This window comes from Periplaneta americana, chromosome 7 (assembly GCF_040183065.1).
Source record: "Periplaneta americana isolate PAMFEO1 chromosome 7, P.americana_PAMFEO1_priV1, whole genome shotgun sequence".
NCBI classification, from domain to species: Eukaryota; Metazoa; Arthropoda; class Insecta; order Blattodea; family Blattidae; genus Periplaneta; species Periplaneta americana.
Window position 1 is genome coordinate 73,701,938 of NC_091123.1, and position 27,463 is coordinate 73,729,400.

General features: G+C 33.9%; 1 protein-coding gene across 1 annotated transcript in view; it reads left to right on the forward strand.

The window, feature by feature from the left end:
* Positions 1–27,463, forward strand: part of Shark (SH2 ankyrin repeat kinase) — a 46,896-nt gene that overhangs the window by 729 nt on the left and 18,704 nt on the right. Inside the window, exons 2-12 of the mRNA XM_069830900.1 lie at positions 1,186–1,282; positions 3,534–3,674; positions 6,106–6,270; positions 7,594–7,778; positions 7,982–8,069; positions 9,650–9,808; positions 10,833–11,038; positions 14,269–14,436; positions 20,767–21,022; positions 24,879–24,979; positions 25,388–25,534. Coding sequence (XP_069687001.1) covers positions 1,204–1,282; positions 3,534–3,674; positions 6,106–6,270; positions 7,594–7,778; positions 7,982–8,069; positions 9,650–9,808; positions 10,833–11,038; positions 14,269–14,436; positions 20,767–21,022; positions 24,879–24,979; positions 25,388–25,534 — 1,695 coding nt within the window. The 5' untranslated portion in view covers positions 1,186–1,203. The remainder of the gene's footprint in view (positions 1–1,185; positions 1,283–3,533; positions 3,675–6,105; positions 6,271–7,593; positions 7,779–7,981; positions 8,070–9,649; positions 9,809–10,832; positions 11,039–14,268; positions 14,437–20,766; positions 21,023–24,878; positions 24,980–25,387; positions 25,535–27,463) is intronic.

The following is a 27,463-nucleotide window of genomic DNA, read 5'->3' on the forward strand; positions in this document are numbered from 1 at the left end:
TTGGAAATTGCATCTTGACAAAAGATAATTAATGCTGACTGTAACTTTACAATAACATAGGCTAAAGCCTGAATTGTCTCAATATATGCAATTCCTTTGCTATATTTTTGTAATCCTGGGTTATTTTATGATATTGATGTGCTTTATACAGCTATGTTCCATTTTATAAAATTGTCCCAGAATGAAAGTTTGACATTTTCTGGAACATAGTTTATGAACAACTAAATTAAATTATTTACTTGTATGATAATATGTGATGTGGGCCAAGTTTGTTTTATAGTCTTACCGTTTGGTTTTGTTTTAAACTAAGAAATTTGAGTTGTAACTCTTATACTGTAGCCTAAATGTACTGCTTGCTTTTATTGTTTTCGCTCATTAATATGTCATGTGCTGTTTCTTAAACAATTTATTCACTAACTTTTTAATTTTCATATTTCGCACAAAAAGTCATTTTAGAAGGATCTTTTTTTTTTACATTTTCAGGTCATAAAGTTTTGTGAAACATTTTTCTTGTTTATTTAAAGTAGATTGTCGTTTATTTTTATGAAAATGTGATAGCTACCGTATTTGGTAGTATGTAGGCCTATATGAAAATATCCACTTGTCTGTTTATGATGTAGGAACAGTGGTGGTATTCAGTCGGTTCACACTGGTTTGGACAAACCAGTTGTTAAATTATTTCTATGTTCGGCAAACTTCTCAGTTTATAATATTTGCAATTACCATGGACATATATACCGTATATATTTAACATAGGTACATACGAGAGAACTGGTTAAACTTTTTAAATATCACCACTGTGTAGGAATGATTACAGTTCCCAGATAAGCCTCTTTTTTAATATAGCCTCGATGCATAAAATTCGCAGTGCATTCTAATGTTAAAATTAAGAAAAATGAAACATATTCCTCTTTATAGAGTTCTCATGATGTTAAGAAGAAATATCTCTCCCCATATTACATTGATAAAGTGCACTGCCAGAGCCATCGATGGCTCTGGCACTGCATCTTATAAACAATTTAAAAAATTTGGTTTTTACTCATGATGAATTTTCACCACAGACATTAATTTTATTTAAATTACAGATTTTTATTATAAGTAATATGAAAGCTCTTATAAGAAGTTGTTTAGGCCTATTAATAGTAATGATGCTAAAATTGTCAGGGTCATTGATTTCCTTTTCAGGGTAATCCACGTATACTAATGATGAATAAGGAGGACAATATTTGTTGGTTTCATGGAAAGTTGACACGGGAAGTAGCAGAGCAGATATTAAAAATTGGTAATGTTGTTTTAAATACTATTTTATCTTTTTTTCTTACAATCCTTAAAAGTTTGTACAAAATTTTGGTCACATCTGTATACACTATGGATAATTAACCATGAAATTCATTTCATACAAGGAAGGATATATCATCCCCTGCAAGGCAGAGTATCGTAAGCACCATTTTGCTAACTTTACAGGAGAGGCAGTTACGATGCTTATCCAACACGGTGGTGAATAGCTACGATAGTAACTTATCAGAGGGAAAAAAGTGTTTGGGCTCACGGAACTTTTACAGTTGATGTGCAGTGCTGAGCAATTTATTCTAAGAACCATAACTCATTTTTGGTAAAAAGTGGCACTTACGATACTCTGCCCTGCAGAGGACGATATTATGAAAGTAAGTTTTTGCATGTTGAATTGAATTGCAATAATTTTGAACCTTTGTAATGATATTTGAACATGATCTTAATGTTTGTATGGAAACTATTGTATTCCCTGCATAGCAATTCTTCCTGTGTTAATGTTCTTCTCAACTTTGAATGAAAATTTCAGCCACGATTATACAGTGCAATTGGGTTATTTAAAGAGCTAATGAAGGTTTGACATATTTTATCATCCCATCATTTGCTAGTAGGCCTTCATGCTGCAATAAGTACCAGCATGAAATTGCTAATATAGAAATAAACATTAATATTAACACTAATAAAAGCATGGAATCTAAATAATCTTTGGTCATAGAAACTGTTCGAAATGCTGTCTGTTCCCATGGCATCATTTTAAGGAGTTATTCATTCTCGTAGATTTTTGTCTATAAATCTTAGGATTTCTCTTTAGCTCCCCTGTTGTACAAGGATAATACAACATATGTTGTAGGCCAATTGCCTAGCTTAGTATCAGTCTGTTCAATTTTCTTCCTAGTGAGTACATGTCTTTTTATGTTCGTATTTTTGTTCAACATAGATCCAATTTCTGAAAACATTTCTCTTGTTGTCCTGTGATTGTCCCCACAGAGCAGTATTGTCCGCGCAACTTATCTAGGCACTTGGGTTCCCTAGTGCTCTCTCGCTGCCCCTCTCCTGCCACGCTACCGCTACAAGCAACCTCGCTACACCCCTCTTCCCCGCTCTTTTAGCTGTCCAGATAAGTTGCGCGAACAGTACTAGCTCCATTCGCTGTTCAGGAGTCAACATGATCTCTTCGACTTTCAGTGAATATCAATATGACAACTTAAAACAATAAACATTGTTATCGTCAACTATTACTCAACTCAAAATAATAACTCAATAGCTTCAAACAATAAACGAAACAAAACACAAAGAAACTATAGCATTGTTGTTTACCATACCATGGCCTTTATGTACTATATTCATTTTATGTATTCCACAGAAAAACTGATAAGGAGGCAAAAGGTGGAGAATTCTAGCAGTACAAAAGGAGAATGTGTACTGCCAACCTAACAGTACAAATGCAAAAGGTCACTCAGATTACGAACATCTTGGAGGGAACACGTCATTATGTTACTTTGTATAATACCGTAAACTGGGGTAAAGAGGCTCACATGTGGTAAAGTGGATCATATGTGTATTGCCTAGATAAGGCAGCGCCACATGGATCACACATGAAAAGAAAACCTTTCTTCTATAAGTGCCACTAAAAATAGTTTTCTTTGCATGTGTGAACCATGTGACGCTGACTTATCTAAGAATACACACATGGTCCACTTTACCACATGTGATCCTCTTTACCCCAGTTTACGGTACTTACTTTAGTTTTGCAATTAGTAATGTTTCCATTTAACTGACTTCTGTGTCACACGGTATTATCAGGCAGTACATCTCACTTCACGATATGTGTCACAGGAAGAACAATTGTTTGTATACATCTGAAGTCTGATTAGTGTAATATGTAAAGTACAGACAGCAAATGTATGCAATGGATGGGAAAAGGAACTAGCCACACTACTCCATTATCTCCTGGATTAGTTGCCTCATGAAGGATACCTTATTGGTGTCACTTATGAGGTTCCAACCTATCTTCCGACACTTGACTAACAACAACTTGTTTATGAATACCCATGGTATCTAGAAAGTCAACACCCTATTCCTGCTTTTAAGTGATGTTCAGTATATTAACCTGATGAAATCTATATATTTTTAATTATAGCATTATTCCCTGCGTTGTACTTGAATACATCATTACTTTATGACCGAGTGAGCATGTTTTTTTATTAATAACACATGCATGTCTTTCTTGCATGTGACTTCAGATGGTGATGAAGAAGATGGAGCATTCCTAGTTCGAGAAAGTAATACAGCTGTTGGGGATTATGTACTATCTGTCTTCTACCAGAGTGAAGTGGTACATTATCAAATTAGAAGACATGGCGAAGATGCTTTCTTTTCTATAGGTAATTGCCATTTTTAAATAATTTTACGTGCATCGTGTATTAAGTTTCATTTGCATAAAGTGAATGTAAATATGTGTTGTTAGACTAATTCGTAGTAAGAGGTGTTTACCAAGTTATTCTACAATATATATTCTGAATAAAAACAGTAAACATACAAGTGATATTTCAAGTTCGATTGTCTTTTTTTTCCTCCACTTAGGTTGATTTCTATATTAATACATTGCTTTTTATATTGAAATATAAAATGAATACAATTCTAAATATATTTCAAGTTTTAAATGATTTTATTAATTTTGAATACTTTGAGTAATAATCCTTAGCCATCTGTCTGGAGTATTTTATACTATCTTAAGTTCACTGCCTGCTGGATCACATCCTATGGCTGCTTACACTGCCTGCTCAATCAACGCTTATGTGCGAATAGCTGCTAGGTGACAGGTAGTGTCCACCGCTATTAGGAATAATGTTAATAGCAGTGGGCACTGCCTGCCACCTAGCAGCAAAATAACTTTGATTGAGCAGGCAGTTTACGCAGCTGTAGGATGCTATCCAACAGGCAGTGCTTAAGTTATTAGTGTGTTATATTTCAGGTGTAAAGATAGGCGCAGAGAAAATATGGAATTAATAATTAATCATTGTAAAATATTCCACTTAATGTACAGAGTATCTCTCAAGTGTTCCGACAAAAATTTGATGGTGGGTATAAACACGAAAACAATTAAAACAGTTCATATACACATGCGTCCAAAACCAAGGCATTACAGAACTAGAACCCTTGTGGTGAATGATTGATTTCATAATATTCTTGCTAAATCTGTGCTTCAGTGGCTGACCATGATAATATATTTGAAAAATATTGGAGTGCAAGAGGTCAAATGACTTTATTGTCAAACGCCTGGCATTAGAAAACAACAAACAACATAATATTCTTGCTTCATATAATGTATTACCAAATATTTAGAAAATATGTACCAGTATTTTGGTAATTTTTTGGAGCATGTTGACTCCATGCCAGTTTTACAAAATGCCTCCACTCTGTCCATGACTAGATCTTCCCAGTTGTCAACCCTTACCTCCAGACATTCTTTCGATATTTCATCTTCTTGTTTTACTCCTTGATGTTCTGGGAGATCCTTTTTCTTTGAAAGTATTTGAATATATCTTCTTTACACTTCTGCTTTCATCGACCTGTCCTGCTCATTGTAGTCTTTCAGCATTTACTTGTTACATATTTCATGGCTGCCATTACTACGAATTTTCCACTTATTTTCAGTTGAATAAAAAATTGGTTCGAAAATCTTCATTAACACTTTTTCAAACATTATCAGTTTATGTTTTTTTTCTATTTGGTCGGAAATATGTTAGATAATTTTGAAAAGACAGAATAATACAAGTGCATTGTGTACTAAAATTACCCATAACATTGTTTTCAAAAAGTTTGACGTAGAAAAACGGCATTACATTCAGAGTAAAAGAAAATCTGAAATAGAATATTTTTCTTTAATTTAAAAGATCTGCCTTGTCTTCTTCTTAATTCGTCCCTGGAATGTACCAAATGTCAGAATCTTACCTTTTTTATATACCAGTAGTTCCATAGATTCAGTATGTATTGATTTGCAATTTTAAGTTAAAGATGGCTAGAGCATTATAGTAATAAGAAATTGAAAAATGAGATTTACATAAGTGATCATAGATTTGTTTGAAAACTTAAAATATTATATTTTAAAACATCAAAGATTTATTTGTTATTTGGTGTTTAATGTATTAAAGGCATATCAAATATGGTTTTATTGACTAATGTAGATGTAAGATTGTAAGGAATAGAGTTTTAATGGGAAGGGTACGCCATTAGCCAAATGATTAGAGTGTCAGCTTTCCCTGCTGGAGACTTAGATTAAAATGCTGTTGAATGTAAGCGAAATTTTAATACAATAAATGGTATTTGGAACAAATACTCTCGTTTCCCCTGCCGTTATTTCAGCATTTCTCTGTTTGTCGTCATCATCATTCTAGTTAATTTAAATAGATCTACTTTCTTTGTGAACAAGGTCTAAGAGAGCAAAATGGTCTATAGTTTCAGTTCATTATTCCTAGATAGGGATGCTTGTGTCAAGATGTCACACAGGTGCTCACTATTCTTTTACCCCTTCTTCATAAAGTTTTTGTTGAGAAAAGTTGTAAACATCCAATGTGGCATAAGCAGTAAATGTCAGTATAATTTTGTGTTGGTGAAAATTGTCCTGAATAAATAATAAACGTAACTACGGTATATATATATATATATATATATATATATATATATATATATATATATATATATATATATTGTATTATGAATATACTATACTAGCAGATTTAATTAGTTTTTACATTACTGACGATTTTTTATGTGGTGACAATCGGATTTTAATGGTATTTTATGCACATACAGACGAACAAACCATAATCCATGGATTGGAGACGTTAATAGAATATTATCAAGAAGCATCGCATGGTCTCGTCACAAAGCTGACCAGAGTCTGCAAGAAAGACCCACCTCCTCACGACTCTCGCAGACATGGACGCACAAATCTTTTGCACAGAGCAACCAAAGAAGGTGATTACTAAATGACTGCTATCTTTACTGCCTTCTCATTTGCAATATTCATACTTCAAATTCTAAATAAAAACAAGAAGTCATTCTTCCATACCTTGATGACATTTTCTTTATTTTCTTCTGCTGAAAAATGTTAATAATTGTAATAGAAGAAACTAAAACAAATATATACATAATACTGCATTGTGAGAAGGTAATTGAATCCATTAGTTTTGAAACACCATAAGTCAAGATTTGTAAACTTGTGAGAAAACGAAAAAACGGAATAATCAATAAACTAAGATGTATTTGTAAAAATGTTGAAAAGTCACAGAACCATGTCATTAATTTATATAAAATATTAAATTTGTTGGTAGATAAGTTAAAAAGTTAAAGACTTAGGGATTTCAAAAAGTAATGAACAATATTTTGTTTCATATTAAGAAAACCAATACATTCATACTCCATTTATAAAGTAACATAAATGTGCATTGCAATAATTTGTTTACTTGCATTATTCAAGTATACAAAATGTTATACACATTTAAATTATTAACAAGTTGTGCTGAGGCACATAAGAAAAAAAAATATTTCGTGACACTACACAGAAAATATTTCAGGAATGAAGATCCTCAGTTCATCTTCTGTCAGTTACATCCCAATCATACACTTTCTTCCAGAAACTTTGAATTTCCTGTTCATTAGATAAATAGGCTATCCCTGAAATTTTCTCAAATCCTCCATTTTCTTTACATTTATTGGAAGACTGTGCGAGTATGCTCTTTTTTTTCTGACATCACAATGATTGTTCATAATTTTGTTACACTTACACAAATCACTATTTTTATTGCTTTTTTTTTTTTCTTTTTAATGGGTTCACTTATCTTACTGTCGTTCACTGAATACATGTTGGCACAATATAAACAATCAGATCAAATACTATAACAAATTAAACACAAATTGCTGCACTGTTGAAGTGACTTGCATGTTATGAACAGTTGATTACAGGGAACTCACTCTAGCGATGAAGCTTGATTATGTTGAGAAACCCCATAAGTGTGTGACTTATGAGTTTCAAAACCAAAGCAACTATATGCGTTGTCCTCACAGCCATTCTACCAGACTTACCATGTTTCAACATGGGATGAGTGTGTAGGCTGTGACTTTCATTTTTTGACATAAAAGGAAAATGACAAAATGAGTGACTTACACGGTTTTAAAACTAATTGATTCAATTGTTGGTTAAATAAGGATAAATAATTCTTAGTAATACTCCTAAATTACAATGACTAACTGCAAACTACATATATATTTTACGATTTGTTGATATTTTTCTTCCTCTAGGTAACTATACAGTTGTATCAGAACTGCTAAAATGTGGGTATCGAAGCCTGGAGGCCAAGAACCAGGAAGGGCAGACTGCAGTCCACTTGGCTAGTCGCTTAGGCAAGGATGACATTCTTAAAAAGCTGATAGAAAGTGGAGCCAACATCAATTGTCGTGATACAGCAGGCTACACTCCTCTTCATGTATGTGCTTTTTCTAGTTCTTGTAACTAGTTTAATTATATTTTTACTTAGTTATGAATGTTGAAATTGTATTTAAAGATATATTTTTATTATAAAATTACATTTAAAGATATATTTTTGTTATCAAATTATATTTTTTGTTGCATTTAAGAATATTTCCTATATAGACTATTCAACAGATAATTATTTATGTCTGTTTTCAGTATGCATGTCAAAGCAATTTGCCTAGCACAGTGCGGATATTGGTGCAAATAGGTTTTGCCAACATTCAAGTACGGAACTCAGATACAGGTAATATTAATGCTGTTTTAAAATTATACTTTCATTTAATAAATATACCAGATCCACAGACATTATACTGAAACTGTATTCACTGCTTTGGAGTAGTGGTCAGCATACTTGACTGCAAAATTAGCGGACCTGGGATCGAATCCTGATTGGGACAAATTGCCTCATTGAGATTTTTTTTGGGGGGTTTTTCCCTTAGACTGTTAAGAGCAAGTGCTGGATAACTTCTGGCACCGAACTTTGGGTTCATTTCGCTGTCATTATCACCATCTTTTACATTCTATAGTACCATTCTTAGGCCATGCATCAGCTTGCAAGCAGGGAAGGTTGAATTTTTTGTAATATATTAACAGTAATATTGGTTTCACCAAATTCGTAGCATTGGCTGGGAATTTTCCGTTTCTGCATCTATACGTAGCTGATATCTCTCAGGAAGTTCACATTTAAGCTGGGAAATTCTTGGGAGCTTCTGAGAAAAAGTTTTTCTTTTAATATTGACTTCTTTCATTATATGGTGTGAGATCAGAAGTGAGATTTCCATTTCCATCTAATTACCAGTATGTAATTATGTCTCTTCTGCTAGCACAAGATGTAACTATTTCTATATTCTTGTCTCAAATAGACAGTTACCATTTGTTTTAATTACAGATTACAGTCTTGTCCTATACTGCATAATATGTATTATATATATTCTTACTAGAGGATCTCGACATCCTCTATTGAATATAGTGTAATCAGTGACTTTGTGTTGTCATCACGTACATAGTTATTAATGGAGAAAAATTCGTTTCGGCACTGGAAATCGAACCCAGATCCTCAGCTTGGCGTCCTGAGTGCTCTTACCATCTGAGCTATGCCGAGACCCAATACACAGCACTGGCCGAACTCTATGTATATATGACAATATATTAAGTCTAAAATGCAGGTAGTAGGCCATTGACGATGCAGAGGAAGAAAGTCAGCCAGCACTGCGAATAGGGTGTCGGCATAGCTCAGATGGTAAGAGCACTCAGTGTGCCAAGCTGAGGGTCCTGGGTTCTATTACCGGTGCCAGAACGAATTTTTCCCCACTAATAAATAATACATATTGCTCCTCCCCCCTCCCTCCACTGGAAATGGAATTATGAGAGGAAATTTCTTCTGAAATAGTTTTTTTTTTTCATGTCCCCAGTAGCTCAGTGTTCACAAAAGAATTATGGTATTGATGATGTGATGACAGTTAAATTATTTGTGAACTATTTATCTGCTTATGCTTTGTAAAGAAGTGACAAAAACATTGTCCATCTGAATTTGAAGCTAATTAATGATAATGTGAATGTTCAAGAGGGCAATTGAAATAGCATTAAAATGAAGTAGCAATGGAAACCTTTGTGTAGTTGATGCTTGTGTTCAAGAGGCAACTTTAATCTTTTTCGTTGATCCATCTCAATACATGATGGTGCCATATGATTGGTAAGAATTATTTTTCGATTCTTCAGTTTCGTAGTTCACTCTAATTTCTTTCATTGACTGCAGGTACTAAAATGTTATTGGGTGCTTAATTATTGTACATTAATTTACTGAAGAACTAATTTCATGTTTAGGATTGGTTCCACTGCATGAAGCAGCCAGCAGAGGTCACAAAGAAGTTATACGAGTCTTGCTGTCCTTGAATGCACCTGCCAATCCGAGAACAATAGCCAATGATACTCCGGCAGATTTAGCTAAGAGGAATGGACATCACGACTGTGCCAGAATGCTCAGTAAGTTATAGAAAACACAAGCAATAAAAATACCGTGTTCTTTACTGTAGTAGTGACAGCTGAACAGAGGGTTAAGATCGAATGAAATAAGAATTATTCATAATCTTGTTAGTTCAACTTTAAAAAGCTTCTACGATATGAGTGACATCTTTTTCATATTTTGGTAGCAGTTTTCATGGTGTTTTAAAGCAAACTGTTTTGTTTAGGTATTTATGCTCGACCATGCCGAAATGTAGTAATTATACACCTGGTAGTAGCCCTTTAATGCACCTCATTGAAGTACACCTATTCATTATAATTCAGTTGTTCAGCCAATGAGAAATCACCATTGTACCATTATAAAACCGGAAGTGTCAATTATTCTCGGATATGCAATCAAAAGACAATTAGCAAAAAGTCATGGAGGCTGGAAATCCAATACTGTCGCAGAAGGTTATGTTCTGTTACTATAATAATTAGCGTTAATTGTAAATAATATTCAAATAAATTCAATTTGTCATCTCGGTTTTTCAATTCTAAATCAATTTCCAGGTTATATAAAGCCTAATGTTCATGTTATTCTCTAGATTATATCAAGGTCAATGACATTCATGCCTCGGAAAAAACCAATACTTTCGCGTCTGCGCACATCTCACAATTGAGGTCAGTTCCGCTCCTCACTTACATAACCATAACATGAATACTTATGAATAATTTCAAGTTAGAAATATGGTCGAGCATAAAAAGTCGTATGAAACTTGCCTATAATGGTAATTAAGACGCTCGTATGAAAATTATGAAACTCGCGCTCGTTTCATAAACAAACATACTCGCGTCTTAATTACTACCATTATAGGCTCGTTGCATAATGTACTATTTTACTTCAAATTATATTACTACGATTTTAATATAATAGTTGCATAATGAGACTTCTGAATTTTAAGTTGATCGCTCTGTACTTGGCAATTTATAATTAATTAGTCAGTTAAGTTACTGTTGCTTTCGATTCTTTTAGCTAAACAATACTTTTCGTTGCATTCACCAGGGAATTATAAATCTCCAGTACCAAAAACCCAGAAGAAAGATTGGTACCATGGCACTTTGGATCGAAATGAAGCCATAAATATGTTGAAAGAGCAAGGAAATAAAGACGGGACATTTCTTGTTCGCTACAGTGATCGTAATGGTGGCATGTATGTGTTGACTACTATCTATGCTGGTCAGCTTTATCATTTCCAAATCAAGAAACAGGTGAATTTGATTTTGAATTACCACGTGCTTATTGTTTTTATTTACATTTTTAGCATAATGTTTTCTGTTGTTGCACAGCACTAATTCTCTTGTTGCTCTTTCTGTGTTCATGCTTATTGTACTTTCTGACACAGCCAAAAGGTGTATGGCTTAAGCACGATACTTCAGCTTTATTTACCGTTTTCATGGCAGCTAGGGTTGCCAACCTTCCCATATTTCCTGGGATCTCCCGTATTTGCCCCGAATTTTTAAGTCTCCCGGCTCCCATATTTTTCTTTTCTTCAAGTATTTTTCTCCCTTATTTTTGCATAATATAAAAATTGTAATTCTAAACATTCGATTTTGCCATGAATGATAGTTATTTTATATGATGTGTTTTGTTGTTCAAGAGATGCATATTCTTTATAGAACGCAATGCTTGCCAAGAATGGGTTATAGTGCTCACCCGTTTAAATTCAAACAGTGTTAATGTTATAAACAGAGACCGGAACTTTGGCAGAATGCTTTTTTAAATGTGTTAAATCTATCTTCATTTTGAAAGTAAATCTGTACGAATTATACCTTTGTGATTCAAACGTCATAGATTTATGTTGCCCTTTTCTGCCTTTTTTAATATAAATGCCTGATTTACAAAATAAATGCTTTTTTTGCCTTTATTTGATTATTCATCTATTATTTATTAATTTATTATTAAAAATTGCCTACAGGTTTATTTTAATTTATTTCTACAACCGCTACAATGAAAGTGACTTCACCAAATTATATTATTGTCTTTCAGTCAGTTCATATTCTCTTTGCAACAATGAGTGCTGCCCTGCAAAAATGTATAACAGTAAACGTTTTAATTATTGCTTGTGTTTATTTGGCAAGGCAACGATGAGTATAGGTCTAATGTTATTTTTAACGGTTATTTTTCTTTCAGTTTTCATTGCGACGTTATTGTATTTCATATCGCAACATATCAGTACAAGCAAACACAAAAATGCACTTTCCAAGGCTACTGGAAAGAAGATTTCTTTGCTTCCAACAGTAATTACAACATCGAGTCGAAAATCTCAATTTGCATTCGACTTATGTAAAGCTTTTCTTGCTGCCGAAATCCCTTTGTGGAAAGTGCAAGGTTGTGGGTCTAGTGCAAGATTTTTGTAATTGCCTTTTATTGCGTATTTTAGCTATTTATAATGCCTTTTTGTCTGCCTATTTTAGCTATTTATGATGCCTTTTTGCCTGCCTATTTTAATGATTCGTAATGCCTAAACTTCCGGTCTCTGATTATAAATTTAGAAAAACTGGCTAGTTTTGTTCTAGGCATGCCAAGTAGTAATGCTCATACAAAGAAGATGTTTCATCTCGTGAACAATAATTAATTGAACTGATATTTAAAACATGAGCACGACACTTCTAATTAATTCAGAGCTGAAAACTGCTGTCTACTTCAACTATTACGTGAGATAAAATCTGTCTCAAAATACTCTTAATTTAAGCCTAGCTGTCGAAATGTAGAATAAAATTGTTTTTTAGTAACTGAACCGAATAATTTGTCTATTTTATATGTGAAATTTTGTCGATTCCTTAGTCTCCTGTATTTTCTTCAAAAAAAGTTGGCAACCCTAATGGCAGAGATAAATAATTGTACACTTTACATAATAAAGAAACTTATTTCGTATGTTAGATAAAGATAAGCATCAATGCAATAGTTTGTGTAATGTAAAGACATTGCCATCCTAGAAATAAAGTTATTCTTGGTAATAATTGTTCAAATGTGCGACCTAATAGTATTTTTTGGGCTGTTGGAGAATAGATAGCACTGTATAAACAAACTAGTTAAATAAATTCACGGTAGATTTTTGGCCATTCTGAGCTATGCTGGTGGCTTTTCGGTTTAAAATAGTATGAAAGAAAATAAAGCTGGGTATCCTGTATCACATAGAGTTTGTAGCATATAGAACAGGCCTGCAGAACCCATAAGTAGGAGAAATATGATGTCAGCCTCACTCCACTTCTATTGGGGATGATTGACTTTTGCTTAGAGTTGTTTACATGCTTTGTGTGTGGAAGGATCATCAGTGGCGGCACTGCAATTTTCAAAAAGGATTGTAATAAAATCATTGTATTTATAATGCGTTATGTTGTTTCAAGGTTTATGATTATGCTATATTTTCTGTTGGTAGTTCCTTTGAGATTTCTTTGCACCTAGCCTGCTTTAGATTTTCCAGAATTTTCCTCCTATCATCACCCATGGCAACATAAATTTGTAGCATTTAAGTAATGAACCTTGAAAGTTAATATTCACTTCAATACAAAATAACACAACGAGTGATGTCCTTAATTTAACAGTATATAAATAAATATTCAATATACAGTTCGTAATAATGAACTTATCCAAAAGTTTGTCTAGTCCATAATTCTTAATATGGGCTTTGTTGAAATGTGGTTTAATATTGAAATGACGTGTAAAAATGAATTCGATGGGACGCAGTAAACAAACAATTTTTTCATCTTCTTCAACAACAACATAATCATATTCCCATTTCTTTTGGAAGTATTATTTCTTCATGTTTTTAGATTTTACCATGTTCCATTTCTCTTCAAAATGCAGTATGAGTATTTATTTATTTATTTGTTTATGTATTTTTTATTTATTTGTGTATTTATTTTTGTATTTATTTATTTATTTATGTACTTATTTATTTATGTATTTATTTCTTTATGTATTTATTTATTTACTTAGTTATTTAATGATTTTTTCCGTCCAAAATTTTTCCTCACATATTATACGCACTCTGGATTTTTAATGCAAAAATTATGGAAAAAAATGCGTCTATTACATGAGTAAATACGGTAATTTCCCTCTTTTAAAAAATGGGGTTCAACTCTTCCACAGTAGCAGAATTCCTGAAAGTTCATATTGACCAAGGAAACGAACCAGTTACTCAACATTATATAAACTAGGTATTAAGTTTGCATGTCATTGGTGGGTGTGTGCTATAATAGTTATTTTACCTGTACTGTTTTGAGACCAGGCAAAGAATTCTGGAGCATTGATTGATTTTGCCTTTGCAACCCAACAGAGTTACATTGTATACATGGGAGTTTTAGTAACTTTAATTATTTCAAATATTGTATTTTGAATTAAAGGGAATTGCTTTTTTTATTAACGTGCCTCCTGAATTTTTATTTTTGTTACTAATTTTAGTTTTGCTTTGTTTGTTTCATTATGATTATTTTAGGGTGATTATTTTTTCATTGATGATGGTCCATATTTGGACACATTGGAACATGTGATCGAGCATTATAGTCTAATGTCAGATGGTCTGCCAACGACACTGCAGATTCCAGTTCCCCCCATGCCTAAACCCCCAGTGCCTGAGATGCCTCCTTCATTACTACTTAATGGGGTGAGAAAATAATGTAATATGTCTTTGATGTGATATTAGTAATGGTAATGAAACAAGTTATTAAAAATTAAAGAATGATTCATTCATAAACTATCTGTGCAATTTTTGTACACTGTGTTTATGTTATTACTTGTTGAAGAAAAGTTTAAATTACCGTATGTACCACAGCTCAACAGATTTGATAATGTCTGTAAAGGCATATTTGTGTTATCATTATGTGAGGTGTTCCGAAATAATACGAACTTGACAAGCTCTCATTCGGAGCTACAGCTGACTATAAAGTAGTTGGTTACTCTCTGCCGAATAGTGTTTTTTTTTTTTTGTCTACCTCAGTAGCATTGTTCATTCATACATATACAGAGCATTCATTTCAAAACTTCCCAGTCTAAATAACTATATACTTTAAATTAAATTTAATTAAACAAAAAACATGTCAATTTAGATATTGATGGGGAAGTTTAAAACCAGTCTTAATTGTATATTAGTTTTCACCCCCTCACTTCAGCCTCCCCCACTTTGAAATCTCAAATGTTACCTCTATCTTGTGATACTTATATTAGAAAGAGTATTCAATTGTTTATACTTACTTACTGGCTTTTAAGGAACCCAGAGGTTCATTGCTGCCCTCACATAAGCCCGCCATATCCTGAGCAAGATTAATCCATTCTCTATCATCATATCCCACCTCCCTCAAATCCATTTTAATAATATCTTCCCATCTACGTCTCGGCCTCCCTAATGGTCTTTTTCCCTCCGGCCTCCCAACTAACACTATATGCATTTCTGGATTCGCCCATACGTGCTACATGCCCTCCCCATCTCAAACATCTGGATTTAATGTTCCTAATTATGTCAGGTGAAGAATACAGTGCGTGCAGTTCTGTGTTGTATAACTTTCTCCATTCTCCTGTAACTTCATCCCTCTTAGCCCCAAATATTTTCCTAAGCACCTTATTCTCAAACACCCTTAACCTATGTTCCTCTCTCAAAGTGAGAGTCGAAGTTTCACATCCATAAAGAACAACTGGTAATATAACTGTTTTATAAATTCTAACTTTCAGATTTTTTTAGAGCAGACTGGATGATAAAAGCTTCTCAACTAAATAATAACAGGCGTTTCCCATATTTATTCTGTTTAATTTCCTCCCGAGTATCATTTATATTTGTTACTGTTGCTCCAAGATATTTGAATTTTTCCACCTCTTCGAAGGATAAATCTCCAATTTTTATATTTCCATTTCGTACAATATTCTGGTCACGAGACATAATCATATACTTAGTCTTTTCGGGATTTACTTCTAACCCTATCGCTTTACTTGCTTCAAGTAGAATTTCCGCATTTTCCCTAATTGTTTGTGGATTTTCTCCTAACATATTCACGTTATCCGCATAGACAAGAAGCTGATGTAACCCATTCAATTCCAAACCCTCTGTGTTATCCTGAACTTTCCTAATGGCATATTCTAGAGTGAAGTTAAAAAGTAAAGGTGATAGTGCATCTCCCTGCTTTAGCCCGCAGTGAATTGGAAAAGTATCAGATAGATACTGGCCTATACGGGCTCTGCTGTAAGTTTCACTGAGACACATTTTAATTAATCGAACTAGTTTCTTGGGAATACCAAATTCAATAAGAATATTATATAAAACTTCTCTCTTAACCAAGTCATACGCCTTTTTGAAATCTATGAATAACTGACGTACTGTACCCTTATACTCCCATTTTTTCTCCAATATCTGTCAAAAGGAAAAAAATCTGATCAATAGTCGATCTATTACGCCTAAAACCATACCTGTTGTTTAATTGTTTATACACGTCATTAATTTGTTTTCGCATCTTTTGTTTTCTACCGTCGCCTGACAACCAGGATTGTTGTTATTGTTGATTAGAGCTGAAGAGAATAAAGCTACAAAGGAGACTATTGAGCATTTCATGTAATAGTTGTGTTTGTATATTAAATTATTTTAAAATGGTGTATACCCTTCAAGAGAGAACAGAAATTATCCCTATTGATTAAATTTAGGAAATTACACAAAATAAACTGTTTTTTCATCCTACAATCAACTGACAATAACAACAATACAGGTTGCCAGGCGATAGATGCGAAAACAAATTAATAAGGTGTATAAACAATTGAATACTCTTTCAAATTTAAGATCATAAGATAGGGGTGCCATTTGAAATTTCAAAGTGGGGGTGGCTGGGGATAAGGGGGTGAAAAGTAATATGCAATTAAGACTGGTTTATACTTCTCCCTCAATATCTAAATTGACGTGTTTTTTTGTTTATTGAAATTATATAGCTATTTAGACTGGGAAGTTTTGAAATGTACGCTTTGTATACTGTCACTCCCATGCACGCACACAATAAAAAGAGATTATTGTCAAGTGTATCCTCACTTTTCACAATGCCTAAATATGATTTTCTTCATTATTTCAGGAATATAATGCATGCAAATAGTTTGTCATTAACTTTAGTGTTGCGTGTTAAAATTACAAACGTGGTCAAAGGACTAGAATAAAACACTTCCTTAAATTTTGTTGTTATAATTAAGTTTTTTATATTTTATAACTTAATCTCAATATCTTGTGTATAATACTTTGGATTTAATTAGTGTCTTGATTCGCTTCAGCAGAAGAGATTAACTTTTTTTTTTTAATTTCACCAGATGTTTTAAAGCTTTTCTGTTTAGGAATGAGTTGTAGTTTATAAGGTCTTATATAGCCTCAAAGTTCTCACTGATCTACTGTTAAATAACGATTTCACTGTGTTAACATTTTAAATAATGATATTATTATATCTGATTGACCAGTTTTGATGTCATTTTCATCATTGCTGAATCCTAGTTCTGACCAGATGACGAAAATAACATCGAAACTAGTCAATCAGGTACATAACATCATTATTAACACAGTGAAGTCGTTATTTATTAATTTAAATAACTTAACAGTTAATCAGTGATTATCTAAGTGTTAAAAGAGTATATACAAGAATGAAGACTCAAAGTTCTATTTACTCAGTGACAATAGGACATTAAAAATAATCAAAATTAGCTCGTTTTATTAAATGTTCAGCACATCACCGTCCGCCAGTGTTTTTGTAAAAGATGAGTACCGGTATTTTCTGTAGCTCAAAAATACAATATAGTGTTGTTATGAAATGGCAGGGGTGAATGTTTTTGTAAAAGACGAGTATTTTTCCCTGGACCGAAAATATAATATGGCATTGCTACTTGTACAAAGTGGCCGTGATATGGTAAACATTTTACTATTATATCTGAACTGCGACCGAGCACGAGCGCTGCTCATTCGGTCTCAAATTTTGCTAATACTACTGTATCTTCTTTTTATATTTCTTGTATTATTTTATTTGTATTTCTCTTTGTTTGTTTTGTAATTATATTTGTAATTATATTTTTTTATGCACCTGTATTAAGTATTTAGTCCAAAATGGTTTATACAGCAATTTTCAAAGGTTCTTTTTGGCTTTTAAATGGACAGTTACATCAAACTATAATGTGAATTATTCCTTGAAAGATTTCTTACGTACTGAATTTTTCGGATTGTATTCATAGCTTCCATTGAAATAAATCCGCATATTAATGACAAATTATGCATAATGAAAGTAACACAATGGGTAACTAATGTCATCAGACGTTTAAACTAAACTAAACTAAACAAACAAAAATTGTTAATTTCAAAATTAAAAGTATAAACTTGTGAATATGCAATATTGCTGCCAAAAGTTAAAAAAACATATTTTGCTTAAACGTTGGGTAGTAGCAAATTACATGCATGATAATGTTTGCTGTTGAATCTAATAATTTGACCACGTATGTATTTGAAGTTTTTAACCATTGGTATTATAATAATGATATTAGCACTTCGCCAGCATTTCCGAGCTGGCCATGACATTACTTGAGCTGTTATTTTTTATTTAATGTCGAGCTGCTTATCAACATTTATTTAGGACAACACATAAACATGGAAAAGTAATTTATTATTATTAATTAATTAGTAATTTGTTATTAACTTATTTATTTACCGGTATTAATGATATTAATGTGTTAGGCAACAGCGATTAGTCATTAATAGGGTAGTGCATGAGTTACAATAGTGTAACGCAAAAATATTAATGAATATATATCAAATATGAATGAGGTCTCGCCCACCTCATTGAATATTACACCACTAGTCTTAACTAGTCAGTTGTATTATTACTGATAAATACGAGAAAAATTCGTACCGGCACCGTGAATCGAACCCAGGACCTCTCAGCTTTGCGCGCTGAGCGCTCTTTACCAACTGAGCCATGCCGGGACACGATCCACAGCGCCGGCCGAACCCCTCTCGTAGTACTGTTTTACGGCTTTACTACCTGCATTTAAGACGATGCACGTCATATGTATGCAGGAGCGCATATTAAATGACTTTGTTGCCGTATTCAACATCAGTTTAATGAAAACTGGTAACAGTATATATATATATATATATATATATATATATATATATATATATATATAAAATATGAATGAGGTCTCGCCCACCTCATTGAATATTACACGACTAGTCTTAACTAGTCAGTTGTATTATTGCTGATAAATACGAGAAAAATTCGTACCGGCACCGGGAATCGAACCCAGGACCTCTCAGCTTTGCGCGCTGAGCGCTCTTTACCAACTGAGCTATGCCGTATTTTTCTCGTATTTATCAGTAATAGTACAACTGACTAGTTAAGACTAGTCGTGTAATATTCAATGAGGTGGGTGAGACCTCATTCATATTTTTTATATTTATATAGATATACTGTTAGCAGTTTTCATTAAACTGATGTTGAATACGGCAACAAAGTCATTTAATATGCGCTCCTGCATACATATGACGTGGATCGTCTTAAATGGAGGTAGTAAAGCTGTAAAACAGTATTACGAGAGGGGTTCGGCTGGCGCCGTGGATCGTGTCACGGCATGGCTCAGTTGGTAAAGAGCACTCAGCACGCAAAGCTGAGAGGTCCTGGGTTCGATTCCCAGTGCTGGTACGAATTTTTCTCGTATTTATCAGTAATAATATTAATGAAAATGATAAAAAATAACATTAAATTGTACAAAATCTAATTTTTTAACTGTTGTATAAGGTGACAGTTTTAATGCATCTGGAAACAGAGGAATGAGATTCAGAATTTCTGTTGTCGAAAAGCTTGAGAGCTTTCATATTTTTCATAGGAATACTGAAGCTAATGTTTATGAAAGATGGTTGTATCATCTTTAAGGACTTCGAATATTATTTTTTTTACATACTTATTTAAAGATTCATTTTTATTGTTAATTTAGATACGATTTGACTAAAATTCAAATCCGAGGCTTCTGTTTAGGATTTGTCATCATTAACTTAAAAAAAACAAAGAACATTAGAAAGTATGATGATGATGATGATGATGATGATGATGATGATATCACCAGCGTGATCGTATTTTTGATCTGGAAATGGATCTCTTCCTCTTAAATTTGTTAGTAAACATTTTTCGCATTTTCTTTGTGCATTCATTTTACATGTCCAAACCATTTCAATTCATCATCATCATCACCATCATCATCATCATCATGATCTATGGTCCTTGTTGTGGCCTATTACGAACTCAGTCCATCTTTTAGCAGGACATCCAATAGATCTCCTTTCTTGAGGTCTATATCAATGGACAACTTTCAGGATTCTTCCATTGTTCATTATGTTGATATGGTTCTTCCAATTTTCCCTTTGTTGTCCTAAATATAGTAAAATAGGTTCAATGTAATTCTTTCAATAAATTTATTCGTTTCTAAATTTTCTTGTTCGTTTCAGTTTGGATTTTCCCATCAGGACAGAAGTTTTCTACGTTTTTATTGTTTTGTCCGTATTTGTACTTCAATTTTTTTCTGAATTTCATGGTAGTTACAAAACCGAAGTCTCAGATTAGAATTTTAGTCATATGATATCTGAATTTGCAATAAGAAGAAATCTTTAAATGAATATACATATATATATATATATATATATATATATATATATATATATATATATATATATATATATATATATATATATATAGTACACTGTTAAGTAGTTAATGTAAATGTTTTAAGAAACAGTGACAAACTGCGTCTCCTGTTTATATCTCACTTTAAGTATTAATTTTTGTAGGGTGGGTAGATTTTAATTAGAGTGTCTTTTTTATAGTTTCCATGCATTATATTTTCAGACGAGTGTTTTTAATTTAACCACCATAGTTTTAGTTTGAATGTTTCGATTCTGTTTTTTTATTTGGAAAGCATGACCTGATTTGTTTTTTCTGTTCAGTTGGCAGCCACATTACCTCATAGAAAGCCACTGAAAGTCTCGCCTAACAGGAGTCATAGAGTTTCACCATCATCCAGTGCAGGAGCATCACCTGTTCACAGTCGTCGTGGCTCGTTGACTGTAAATAATAGCAACAGCAGCAATACTCTCAGCCCGCCCATTCCAGCAGTGCCTTCAACACCTCCAGTTGATAGAAATCATAACGTTGAAACCACAACACTGCCGGTTCCTAAAATACAGGAATCTAAACAACAAGGTCAGTAAAGAATTTACAACAATACAGATACAGATTTGTGTTTTAATACAGTACATTGCTAGTAAAATTACTGGAATTTCCGTTTCCCATACTAGTGACCTAAATTCAAATCCTTTCTTGTTCACATGGAATTTTTGGTAGACTAAGTGAATCTGTGTGTTGTGCATTATGCCACATTAGCCTACTGAAGAATTCTGTACTACTTTGAAGCATTGTTATTGTTTTACAGTACTTAATACTGTTTCTTTTCAGCATATATAACACTTTGTATAGTAGTAGTAGTAGTATATCCTTTCACTCCTTATGTGGAGCATAGGGCCTCAGTGAGAACCTTCCAACGGACATGATTTGCTGCCGTAGCCTTCACTTCTCTCCAGACTTTCCCACACATTTTCCCACCTCTTCATTAACTGTTCTTCTCCATGTCCCTCTTGGTCGCCCCACCTTCCTAGCTCCAATGCTTGTCTTTCTATAGCCTCATTAGGTTTTCTCAGAGTATGTCCTATCCACCTCCATTTCCGTCTTTTAATCTGAATCTCTATTGGTTCTTCTTCTGTTAGTCTCCATAAATCTTCGTTACTTATTATCATTGGCCAGTAGATATTTAAAATCTTCCTCAGACACCTGTTCATAAAGGATTACAACTTTATTATAATTGTATTGTTTGATAGTCAGGTTTCAGATCCATATAACAGGACAGCTTTAACATTACTCCTGAAGATTTTCAATTTTGTGTGGTTAGAAATGTTTTTATTTCTCCAAACCAGATACAATTGAGTGAATATCGAATTAACACTTTGTATAGTGGTCCAAAAAAAAAATGACTAGCTGAAATTTTATAAATCTCAGAAAAGTGGATTTGTACATGAGTGGGAAGGCGTCAGCTGAGTTCACATGAGAATATGCTTTTGAAGGGTTATGTCTTCAATCTAGATGTGCACTAATAAGGGCTAAATATATATATTTTTAATTCTGAATTGTAACAGCTGAACAGTAGTTTAAAATATCAATAAACTGTCTTTTATAGTAGGTTCGACATGCCCTCTGTGGTAAACATATTTACTTAGTTGAGTGTCCACAAGACTGCAGAGTGACTCAGAGCCAGATGCTCTGTAATCTTTTCTTCACGAGTTCGAATCCGCATCATAACAGAATTACTTAATTCTGTTTTTAGCATAGCTATGTAGTATAATCGTATTAATTTAATAACATCGTTTAACTTACCAAAGAACTTCATAAACATTCCATATGTATGTCAGTTTTACGGCAGCAAATTTCCTACATTTTGATACCATTTAATTTACGTCATTAAGCAGTGAAATGACGTGTTTCAAACTGGGCTACCATAAGCACGATTTCTTTTGGAAATTTATATCTTAAGCTTTTATGGTGGAGTAGCAAGGTTCATATCGTGATGAATAGACATTCACTACAGCACCGAGCTCACTCACTGAGTTCCCAAGTTCGAGTCAGTTGTATCTATGAATTTTTTTTAAGATAATGCATGTTCTAAAATTGAAGTTATGCATTTTAGGCTCTGACATAGGAATTTGAGAAAGGACAGTATTATTTTACAACAAAAAAACATAACTCTGGCACAAATAAATGTATATCTTCTATAATTTAATTAAAATAATTGAAAATAACTTAGAAAAGCCACATTTTTAGTAGGAAGTTCACCTTTCATACCATTGGATGACTTTCTGCAATCCATAGGACATTGACTGTACTTTATCCTCTTAAGTTCTGAGTCATTTTTTTGTTTTATTTGTATGAAGTATAGTGTACTATACTCCAGGATCCAGGAGGATAGTTGGCCTCAGTAGCGTAGTCAATATAGTGCTGGCCTTCTGTGCTCGAGGTTGTGGGTTCGATCCCAGCCCAGGTCGATGGCATTTAAGTGTGCTTAAATGCGACAGGCCCATGTCAGGAAATCTACTGGCATGTAAAAGAACTCCTGCGGGACAAAATTCCAGCACACCGGCGATGCTTATATAACCTCTTATTTTTATTTTTTATTTTTTTTTTTCCAGAAGGATAAGTCTATTTGAAATTAAATCTGACCTTTCTGCCAGGGCATCGCAGGCATTCTGAATTATTTAAGGATATAGTTAATTATAATAACGATTTTCTAATGTTGATTGATATGAAAAATTAAGTGGTATATTACCTAGTTGACTAGTTTCGACTTTCGCTTCAGTCATCATTAGAGCTAATAAGATCCTTGTTTCTTCAGTTGTTTTGTTGGGTGGTGTGTTTGTGTTGGGTAGTGTGGAGTGAAATAGAATGTGTCTTCTGAAATTAGTTGTGTCTTGAGTATGTGTTGTGGGTGTGTTTATGTGTGTCTGTATATTTCATACTGTTGTAGTGTATTTAATTTCTGATTTTTTGGTTGAATGTGAAGGATTTCCATGTCTGTTTCTATGTTGCTGTAGCTGTGCTTGATGTTTGTGATGTGTTCTGCATATATGGAGTTGTGTGATTTGGTTATGGCTGTGATCTCCCAGTTTGTCCAATATAAAAGTTGTCATTTCAAACATGATACAAAGAACACATCGCAACTGAGAGACCCATTTAATACATTTATGTCACGTAAAACATCGCTATCTCTGAAAGAGAGCACAACAGGAAAAATTTACCATCCATTCCACGTTGATATTAAAATTTATGTGTAATTCTGCTGTCATCATCTTATCATTCCGTCATTGGTTGTAAAAAATTCAGTCCTAAAGATTATTCAACCTCAGAACTTGACTTCTTCACATTGTCAGAGTAGGATAATATAGAAAATACTTCATTCACCACATACTGAGGTTTTAGCAACAAACAATCCAACCAATCACTTAAATATTATATACTCTGGGACAAATCAGAAATACTGCGTATTTCTGTCATTATGCATGAGATATGTGTATGGGTATGTAGATGGTTCCTAGAAAAAACATTTGTTGAAAAAATTCAGGCTGTAAGTCATTCATTATCTCATGAACCCAAACTCATGTGTGCACCATAGCTCATAGTAAGAACCTTATGGTGGGAGTAAATGAGCTAGCTAGCTGCAAGTGGGAGCATAGCGAGGGAGGGAACCTTCTCAATCCACTTTCTTTTTCCCTTTGCGTGCAAGTAGGTTTCACGAGATAACGAATGGTCTATACAAAATGAATATTATGTCAACCACAGAGGCTGCATTACTCTATGTAACAAGAAAATATCAAACCGCATTATCTGGATTAAAACAGGCTATATAAAATCGATGAAAATTATTAATGGAAGGAAGCCTTACCTATATATTAGCATTGTAATCACGAAGAAACTAACCCACAGTACATTTACAAGTGTTTGATCCTGACCAAAGAGGACTTACTGTTTAACCCACAGAAATCTATCAAGAAATTAAAAAAGGAGCAAATTCCATAGATCTGATCTTGTTATATTTTCTGCCGAAGTCCACACCTGTGGAGTAACGGTCAGTGCGTCTGGCTGCGAAACCAGGCAGCGCGGGTTCGAATCCCGGTCGGGGCAAGTTACCTGGTTAAGGTTTTTTCCGGGGTTTTCCCTCAACCCAATACGAGCAAATGCTGGGTAACTTTCGGTGCTGGACCCCGGATTCATTTCACCGGCATTATCACCTTCATATCATTCAGACGCTAAATAACCTAGATTTTGATACAGCGTCGTAAAATAACCCAATAAAATAAATAAAAAAAAAATTTCTGCCGAAGGAAGAACAAAAACATATGCATATGAAATAAACTGCAAAAAAAATCTTACTTTGGGACATTCTACGCAATTATTAAGCAACATTTTTCGCTTTCTCGTGTGACTGTTTGTAATATGAAAATAAATATGATTTCAGAATTTATTCCTCGAGATAGTCTTACATTGGGAACAGTTCTTGGTGAAGGAGAGTTCGGGTCTGTCTACAAAGGAACATATCAAAGTCCAGATGGCAAAATGGTATGAATCATATTACATTTTGAAAATTAGAAAATTATATTATTAAATTTGTTATAAATACAAAGTTAAGAAGTGCTGGCGTAGTCTGATGTAATGCTAGGATGAGGAATGAAAATTGTTTTAAATTGTCAAATTCGTCACAATATTAATCTGTACTTTTTTTTATATATTTTAACAGTTTTATATTCAAATATTGTCTCTTTCACATTAGAGTTGTGTCTTCCGTGACATCTGTGTTCTTTCATAGATTGGGATATACCATTAATTGCAGAAAGGCATTATTTATCTTTTTAATTCTATTGACATCTGTCTTTGTTTATCCATGTAAAGTTGTGTCATGCAGTTATCTAATTCTTTTATTATTATTTTATTGAAATGAATAATTGAACAGCACAAATCTCTCTGCAGATGGACGTAGCAATTAAAACTCTACATCAGGAACATGTAGCAGCTAATCGTGATGAGTTTCTTCGTGAAGCCAAAGTGATGATTGGTCTCAACCATCACTGTGTAGTGAGACTTATAGGAGTGTCCAAAGGGCCGCCATTACTCATGGTATGTGATTTATTATTTATTTAAATAATATATAGTCTTATTCAGAAGTAACAAAAGATTTGAAAGTCTCGTAATTTTGTTAAAAAAATACGTCTATAGAAAAATAATATTTGTATTCATAAAAGAATGGGGTTTATTTTCACAGAAACTTCTCTTTCAGTTATTTCACTGTTGTTTCTGTCTCAAAGTAAATAAATAATCAAACATTAATTTATGCTATTCTTGAGCTAGTTTTTTTTTTGCCAGAAAGTAATGGTTTTGCTTCCACAAATGTGAATTGGCCTTACTTAATGTTACTATGAATGTTGCTATCTCAAATGAAATAAATAAACAAACAGCAATTTAAGCTATTTTTAAGTGATTTTTTTTTTCTTAATTCTTGCCAGAAAATAATGGTTTTGCTTCCACAAATGTGAATTGGCTTATTTAGTGTTACTAAGATTCTACTGTAATAGAGATTGTTCCAGTGCACTGAGAAGTTTTAGTACTCTAAATGGATTGAGATGTGAACCCTGCAATTTATCGTCATTGTAGAAATTGTAAAAAAAAAAATTGGAAGATACTGGTTCCATGGTGTATAAAAACGTTGTGGTAGACCAGTGTTTGTAGAAAACAATATGAATACTGCGATGATTTTACAATAAATCTAAGAAATTAGACAGAATTCAGAATATGAAACATACAGTGTGAATGAAGTTGTTAGGTGACAGCAGATGAGCTACTAAACAGTGTGGTGTATTATCAGAAATCGTATTGTAATTTTTTATTTTTGCTTTTACCACCACATCCAACAACGATGTGACATTGTTGTGTACATCAATTTTCGATGCCCGTGAGGCCTGCTTTAAATGGTTCAAACCTACCCGCGCAAACGACAGTCTCTGTTTTCTCTCTCTAAGAAAGCAGGTTGGCTCGCTTTTCCCTCTTGTGAGGGAGAAAGCAAAGATCGCGCGGCGACGAGTCACGTTGGCAGTAGAAATGCCCCCAGGCACTGTGATGTCAACCCACGCTAACACCCCAAACAAAGAAGAGCTTAGTGACGTCAGCTTCGAGAGGGGTATATAAGAAGGCCCAGCGACCGATAGCATGAGACTGGTCAGACGGGAGTTAGCTAGCAGCTAACCTCGTCCAGTGCTCACTCTTCTCGCTTAGGCCCAGAGACTTGCTTTTTGTTCGGACGTGTCTACACACGGCCGCCACCCCAGGAACAGGGAGCCAGCCGCGCCCCTGTCTCCTGTATTCTTTCCTACACCAGCCGAATCTTCCTCACTTCTTACGTACTTATTTTATTCTCGTCTCGCCACCACCACCTCATCACCACCTCCAACCCGTACACTTCTCTCCCCTGATCACCCTTATCTCTCACCATCCTGACTTCGACTCCCAGCCCTTATCCTGGCTTGTTCGATTAAACACAACCATCTCCTCAGCTCCCCTCTAGAGTCGGTAAGTCGCGAGTGCGCTCTGTTGATCCGTCGATGATAGAGGTCACCCTTCCCCGCTCCTGAAGTCGGTAAGTCGCACAGTACGCTGTGTTGATCCTCCAATGCCAGGAGCTTGTTCTCGAAGTTGGTAAGTCGCACAGTATGCTGTGTTGATCCTTCGAACTAGAGAACTAACCTTCTACCTCATTCCATCTCTATCGTTATCCTGCCCCCCCCCCACAACACACATGAGAGCAAGCCGATTTTCCCCAGGCACTCCCATTACCCCTACCTCCATCTCACTCAAATCGTACTTTACCATCACCCATGATAATTCTCCCAATTTCGAAGCCTCAGGTCGAATTTCTAATTTCTATCACGACTCCCCCCATTACCCCTACCATAGAACTAGGAGGGAACCATAGTTATACTTTCTTTGTTAGCCTATGTCTGTAATAAACAAATGTTACTTTAAAAACAGCCTTTCCTTTAAACTTCACCACAG